A 7,340-nucleotide genomic window follows, 5' to 3' on the forward strand; every position below is an offset into this window, starting at 1 on the left:
ACAGTTGTTTGGAAAAGAGACAAAGGAAAATAAAAAAACTGTGAGGTGATTTGTAATTTAATGCATTCCATCCTTCCATCGCCGTGGCCCAGGCTTCAGAGGCGCTGATAGGCACCATCTACCAGCCAAGGCAGGCTGTGGCCTTCTTCGATTTGTCATTGCCCGACTTCTGGCCCCCATACTCGGAGCTAGACGTTGTCGGCATCGTCATCTCCATACAAAGCTTGGCAGGTACGCGCACACGCACCTCCATGCCCTGTGCGAAGTTTTAAAACACTTTCAAACATTTCTCCAAAAGTATTTATTGAACAAACGATTCAGGTACACGCAGAGGGCATCTAAAAACACATTTTCATCTGTTGTTGCAGTTCTAATGGCATGTAGAGCTTGTTTGTAAGCAAATCATTCTAATGCTTGATTTGGAGCTTTCGTGACTGCAGGAATTACTCTTTGGTTCTTTCGGTAAAGTCACGTAGAAAGAAATTGAATTAAATAATAGCATACGACGTTTCGATTGCACCACAAGCAATCATCATCAGGTACAAATGAAAGAGAAAACAAACCTCGTAAACTTAGAAATATAATGCGATACAACACGGAGAGTCGGCTAACATAACAGTCAACACCCTACTTGGTTGATTATGTTCTTCCAAAGATTGCTAAATTTAAGCCACTTCGTTGAGCTATCATTTGTGGCCAAGTCTCTTTTGAAAAAGAGCTGCATAGCTCATTGGGCCTTAGCTGGTAAAATAGAAAAAGTTTCGTTTAGATTTTGAGTCCGGATGATTACTGTTACTAACAGGCAGCGTTTGGTGTTTGTTGATTCCACCGTTGCTCCTCATGGCCGGCTCCGGCAGGGGGAGGAACTCAGACTGTGGTCCTGGCCGACGAGGGCCGGCGGCTGGCGAACGTGCGCATCTGGGGCGGCCTGGCCGTGGCTGCGGCCGAGGAGCTGGTGCGCCCGCAGGCTATCCTCGCCATCACCAACCTGCAGTGGCGGCCGGCGGGAGCGCCACACGCTGGCACCGCCACCCCCATGCTGTTTGCCGGGGAGCTCTCCAGCTTCTCCCTCAACCCCAAGGAGCAGCATCTGCGCCACAGACATTCCGCCCTGAGAGCCGCCGTTCCGGTAAAGCGGCGCGAGGGTGGCGTACCGGCGTGAGGCGTACTCAACTAAACTATAAACTCCATAAGAGATGTTTTTGGGTTAGATCGCGTAAACATAAAAGTGTCGTTAAAGCCACCACCAGCCGACGCAGCCAATTAGTAAGGTTTGTCACGTAAACAAAACATGCCATCCCCGGACGCAAGCATATCAGTTGTGTTCATGGCGGAGATTATGGAGACAGAGATTAGGGAGAGAGATTAGCATGAAATGAGCTTCTGGTGCGCATAAGAGTATCGTCACCGCATATGCGCACAACAGCAGTGTTAATGGGAGATTAGCACTATGTTTGGGGAGAGATTAGGCAGGGAGATTAGGGGGATTAGCAAGTTAATGTCATGTCTATGTGTAACACAAGCTGTGGCGCTGCCAACTGCGCTGTGAGAGGCAAGCGCGTTCACGCAAGAGAACAACCGCAACTGTGGTCACGCCAGTGAGAGACAAAGCCCATCACACAGCCAGAACCATCGATAAATCGAGGTTAAGGGAGCAGAGGTGGCCGTGTTAGTGAGACCCCAGCCCGTTAATGCAGAGGCACCTTGATTGCCCATCGCCACATAAATAACCTCTTGTTGTAACAGCTCTCTCGTTGGTTCAGCAGTTTTACACTGCTGGATTATTTTTTACGCCTGAAGACGACCGCTTGTGTTGCGATCGAAACGTCGTGATATATTTTTTAGTTTTATTTCATTTTTCTACCTACGTGACTTTACCGAAAGAACTACAGAGTATGGATTCCTGCAGTCACGAAAGCTTCAAATCAAGATTAAAACATGCCAATTAGTGACTAGTTCAGCACATCGGTTTGTTGGAGAGTAAACCTCCAACATTTACAATTCTAGTACTGCGACGTTTCGCCAGCAATTACAACCAGTTTCATCAGGTGACATCCAGAGTTGTGGAGAAATTCTAAACGTTTTTTTTTATTTTACCAGCTCTTTATCAGAAGCGAGCTGGCCACAAACGATAGCTCAACGAAGCGGCTTATCATGTAGACATTTATTTCAGCCAAATACTCTAAAAGCACGTTACTTCTAAATGTGGAGGGAAAACCAGATGTCTTGGGAAAAAAGGCACGTGACCACAAAGAGAACATGCAAACTCCAAATATACAGTAAGAGTCGGTGTCGCCATAGAACCCACGACCTCCTGTATACCAGGCGAGGTAGATAACATCTTGCTCCGCTCGGCAGCGGGCGGGTGGCTCACGAGTCTGACTCCTGCGGGGTAGGTCGGCTCAGCCATTCGTGCCTACTGGGTTGATACAATTATATTGGTCTGTGGGGAATTCAAGTGGTTGTCGTATACGTAAACTCATTCCTGCCATCGGCATGTGGAATTTCCACCACTGCCTCAAGGCTGTAAACAGATGAGCACCGCGTCAATGCTCATTTGAGCAGGAAATCGCTTGGACTTTGATTTACCTATGAGCCAATGGGTGCAATGTAATGATACCGAATATAGATAACAACAGGTGATTCTGATGCAAATAAAGACGCATCACCTCTCTGCTGAAGTTGCTGCAGTATCCGGAAGTGCCCACACCGTCTAACATCAGAGCGACCAATGTCACTTTATTTGCTGTGTCCTCGCTGTGTCACACGCTGTGTCCTCGCTGTGTCCTCACTGTCACACTGCGTCCGCTCCGTGTCATGCTGTGTCCACACTGCGTTACGCTGCATCCCACGGTGTCCGCTCTGTGTCACGCCATGTCCATACAGGATGTGAAGAGCTTTGTTCAGGAGGTAGAGGAGAAGCTTCTGGGGCCTGGAGCACAGCTGGAGGAACCGAGCCCCAGCAGTGGCGGCCGTTTGCAGCGCAGCGGCGGTGGTTTGCAGCGCAGCGGCAGCAGCACCGCGGCCGCCAGAGCCAGCCCAACCTCCATCAGCCCAGCCTCCATCAACCTGGTAGGCCCTGCGCCCTCTACACGAGTAATAATGTAACAACGAGTTTACCCACGAGAGCCTCGCTGAGGGTTCTACAAAGTGTTTGTTGCAGCAGGGGGGTGATGCTGCTGCTGCATTGTGTAACACCAAACTCGATTCGAAGCTTTTGTGACTGAAGGAATTACTCTTTGGTTCTTTCGGTAAAGTCACGTAGAAAATAAAATCAAATAATAGAGTACGACGTTTGATTACAACACAAGCAACCATCATCAGGTAAGAATGAATGTTAAAACACAGACACGGACACAACATAGGCAGACACACATGCAGAGAGAGACGCACACAAAGACACACCGAGCGAGACAGACACCAAGACAAACAGAAGGACAACGAATCTGTGCCGAGGTCTTAAATAGAGAGAGGGGAGGAGGGGCCGGGGCAGAGAGAGGACTGGGGAGGCGGACAGACGAGGGGACCAGCGGACAAACGAGGGGACAAGGAGGGAGCAGCGTGGAATTCCGGACCACAGTGGCCGGAGAAAAGATAATGGTTTAGAGCAAGAAAATCGAAAGTTTGAGAAAGCAAATTGAATAAAATTAAGAAGTGTAATGCATTGCAACACAGAGGGTCGGTTAACACACAGTTAACGCATAGTCTGGTTTATTAACGTTCTTCCAAAGATTGCTAAATTAGAATTTAAGTGTGGAACAGACAAGAAAGGAGAATTTAGTTTGAACCACCTCTCACAACTCACATTTTACTTCTAATTTAGCAATCTTTGGGAGAACGTTAATCAACTAGGCTATGCGTTAACTGTGTGTTAGCCGACTCTCTGCATTGCATTGCATTACACTTCTTAATTTTACTAAATTTGCTTTCTCAAACTTTCGATTTTCTTGCTCTAAACCATTATCTCTTCTCCGGCCACTGTGGTCCAGAATTCCACGCTGCTCCCTCCTTGTCCCCTCGTCTGTCCGCTGGTCCCCTCGTCTGTCCACCTCCCCAGTCCTCTCTCTGCCCCGGCCCCTCCCCCCTCTCTCTAGTAAGGCCTCGGCACAGATTTGAGGTCCTTCTGTTTGTCTTGGTGTGTCTCTCTCAGATCGTCTTTCTGTGTGCCTCTCTTTGCATGTGTGTCTGCCGATGTTGTTTCCGTGTCTGTTTTTTATCATTAATTCTTACCTGATGATGGTTGCTTGTATTGCAATCGAAACGTCGTATTCTATTATTATTTGATTTTATTTTCTACGTGACTTTACCGAAAGAACCAAAGAGTGTAATTTCCAATGTAGTAGTTTGCAGTTCATTTTTCAGCATTGGAATGTTTGGCCAATACCGGTTACATTCTGTGGTTTATTTATGTTTTATCTATGGGAGGACATCAGAAAATCCAGAGGAAACCCACGCAGAACAGGTGGAGAACATACTGCACACAGATAGGAACTCAGGTCCTTCTAGCTGTGAGGCACGAGTGTTACCATTGTGCCACATTGATGAGTCGCGACTGTTTTAATGATCTTGCTCAGGAAAAAAGAAAGAGGAGCCTGAGCTACCTGAACGGAATCCATTCACCTCCGCCCGTGTCTCCCCTCGTCGCGACCTCCACGCCAGTGGCCCGGAGAGCCTTCCGTGCGCCACGCTACGTACGTGGCGACTGTGAAAGCAGCATCGGGCCATCACACGCCAACCCACATGCCAGTCCACACGCCAGCCCACAGGCTAATCCACCCACCATCTTGCATATAAAGCCGCACGCAGCCTCACCAAGGCCTCACACCCCACCTGTCAGCACGCCCACAAACCAGTCCTCTTCTGTGCATTGTGAAGATGAATTCCCAAAAGATTCTGTTGCGGATGAAGATTTCATGATGATCGACACTCAGGCTCTTTTGCATAAACAAACACAAGGCGATGTTTGCGTCCCTTACAAGTCTGCAGTTCAGGAAAACGACGCCTCTTTGGATGCGGCAGCCGGCAGAGAGGAAGCTGCGGCCATTTCGGGCACAAGTGGCGGGCAGCGCGTCCCAGCCCCGAGTGGCGCGACAGCCCCTGGGTCCGTGCCGCCCAATATGGCCCACACGGCGTGAGCACGCACAGGGTGTCCCCCCCGCGCGGCTGCGTGCGGCCTGTTGGGCCGTGGGGCCTTGGACAAGGTGGGGGGGGGGGGGGGTGTGTCACTGTGTGGACCCGAAGTGCGCCGGCCATGGATGAAAGAGACTGATCCCGAGCAAAGCTAGGAATCTTCTGCGCGGTCAATGCAAGCACCGCTCGCTGCTTCCCCATTCTACTGAATCGCAGCGTGCCCACTCACTGTGTGTCATGAGAAAGCAGTCTGCTTGCAGGAAAATCTGAGACAATACAACCTGGCGTAACCTCAATCAAATCAACATTCAGTTTCATTGTTGTTGATAAACTTAGATTTAAGAGATACTATAATTAAAAAAAGGTTAATACCAGACGTTGGCATTTGGTATTTCATATACATATGCCTGTATTTTTGGCTGAAAGAAAAATGCAACTCGTGGGTTGTGAGTGACATCCGTGTGAAGCTTTGTTAATTAAAGAAAACATCTTGTGAAATGTGGCCTTCAAACATGTGGCCTGAGTTACCGCTGCCCCCTGAGTGTACGGCATTACGAGTGTTACTATGTTTACAAGGGCGGGCAGGGTGGCGCAGTGGTAACGCTTGTGCCTCAAAGCAAGAAGAGCCCGAGTTTGATTCCTGACTCGGGTGTCTTTCCGTGTGGAGTTTGTATGTTCTCTCCCCCTGTTCTGCAAGGGATTTCTGCCAGTTTCCTCCCATAGCTACATCCAAAATGACGTAAAAAATTTACCGGTATTGGCCAAAACATAATGCAACATTTAACCTTTAAAATAATTAATTAATTGGTGTGGCACACAAACTTCATCGCCAAGTGTGAACATTTGGCAGGAACTTCCTGAAAAACTCTTGAGACTCTTTCTGGCTTTTCTGAATAAACAAGTTTCATCATAGCAAGGGTGGCGGGTGGGGAGCACCCGAGTGGATGTATGTTGAACTTATTTCCCAAAGTATGTAGCCAATCATGGGCATCGGAGGTGCGAGCGAAGAACAAATTTAACACAAAAAGCAATTATAAAGAAATTAGTTTTCAGTCTGGATTTAAGTGGATAGCTCCAGTGGTTTCCTATCAGGAGAGCGTTCCAGACGGCCGCAGAAGCACATCGAGTGGTGTTAAGGACACCGTTCTCTCTCCGTGTGTACACAGCAGCAGCGACAGCGGAAACTTACGATGTGGGTTACACGCCGAGGCTTACCGCCGTGCCCAGTGCGAGACAGCGATTGACCACTCACTACATATCGCTTGTATAATTGTTTCATGCTTTCAACTGTCAAAGGTCGGTTGGCTACGTACCGTGCGAAAGAAGTTCAACATACATGTTAGAGGCATTATATTACAAACATTAGTCCTCGTTACAGAAACTGTTAGTTTTTCTGCGCTGTTTGAGGTTAGAGTGCCAGTTATTATTACCCTTGTGTAATAAAGCACTTCAACGACGATCTGTAGTTCGTGTATTTTTTATTTCTGGTTGGCTGGACAGCTCTGCGTTCTCTTCACATCGACACCGCTCCACTCTCGTTCCGCGCGTTAGATGTTGTCGCTCCGCGCAGTTCGCTCACGCTCCCGCTGGCAGACGACGCGCAAGGAGACAGCCTCTGGCCCGACACGTGGCCGCTGGCGTGCCTGAGGCGCCAGACGTGGACTTTCCTCCAGACTTTACACACTGACCCCGAGCTTGCTTCCTGCTTCCCCTTATAACCCTTCATCCACGTCACCAAGCCCCGCCTATAGCCACGCCCCCTCACGAACCTTCTGGATGGTTACCCACAAGAACCCTTGAGCTCCGCCCCATCCATCTGATTGGCTGATGGCGGAGCCTATCCCACTGACCGGCGACCGCCGGTGAACTCTCGTATTACACTTGTTTACTCAGGGAAGCCCGAGTCGAGACTTTTAAACTTTGGTCCTGCCAAGTTTTTGCAATAACATTTTGCGCGTATTCGACACCGTTCACAATGTCTCAAGGTGCCACAGGTAGTGGGGGACGATGTTTCCATGAGTAAACCCAATTGAGTAATTTGCAGGTAATATTTCAGCAATGGGATATTTGGTCAATACCAATGAAAATGCATGTGCTTTTAGCGATTGGCTTGTGTTGAGGAATGTCCATGGGATGATTAGTCAATTGTGCTCGCTGACACAAGTATAATGGATCACTGGCTGATGTGTTATTGACAACGGTGTGGGATT

General features: G+C 48.7%; 1 protein-coding gene across 5 annotated transcripts in view; it reads left to right on the forward strand.

The window, feature by feature from the left end:
• Nucleotides 1–6,589, forward strand: part of BRCA2 (BRCA2 DNA repair associated) — a 58,530-nt gene extending 51,941 nt beyond the window's left edge. For 4 of the 5 annotated variants that reach the window (XM_061565497.1, XM_061565499.1, XM_061565498.1 and 1 more), the window contains 4 exons: nt 93–231; nt 858–1,129; nt 2,887–3,072; nt 4,575–6,589. In XM_061565497.1, the coding sequence (XP_061421481.1) occupies nt 93–231; nt 858–1,129; nt 2,887–3,072; nt 4,575–5,135 (1,158 nt within the window). In that variant the 3' untranslated portion in view covers nt 5,136–6,589. Of the gene's footprint in view, nt 1–92; nt 232–857; nt 1,130–2,886; nt 3,074–4,574 lie in introns of those variants that run through there. The other variant, XM_061565501.1, reaches the window with a different exon arrangement.
• The last annotated feature ends 751 nt before the right edge of the window (nt 6,590–7,340 follow it).

Source organism: Lethenteron reissneri, chromosome 35 (genome assembly GCF_015708825.2).
Source record: "Lethenteron reissneri isolate LAM-NWPU_2019-01 chromosome 35, ASM1570882v1, whole genome shotgun sequence".
Lineage (NCBI taxonomy): Eukaryota > Metazoa > Chordata > Hyperoartia > Petromyzontiformes > Petromyzontidae > Lethenteron > Lethenteron reissneri.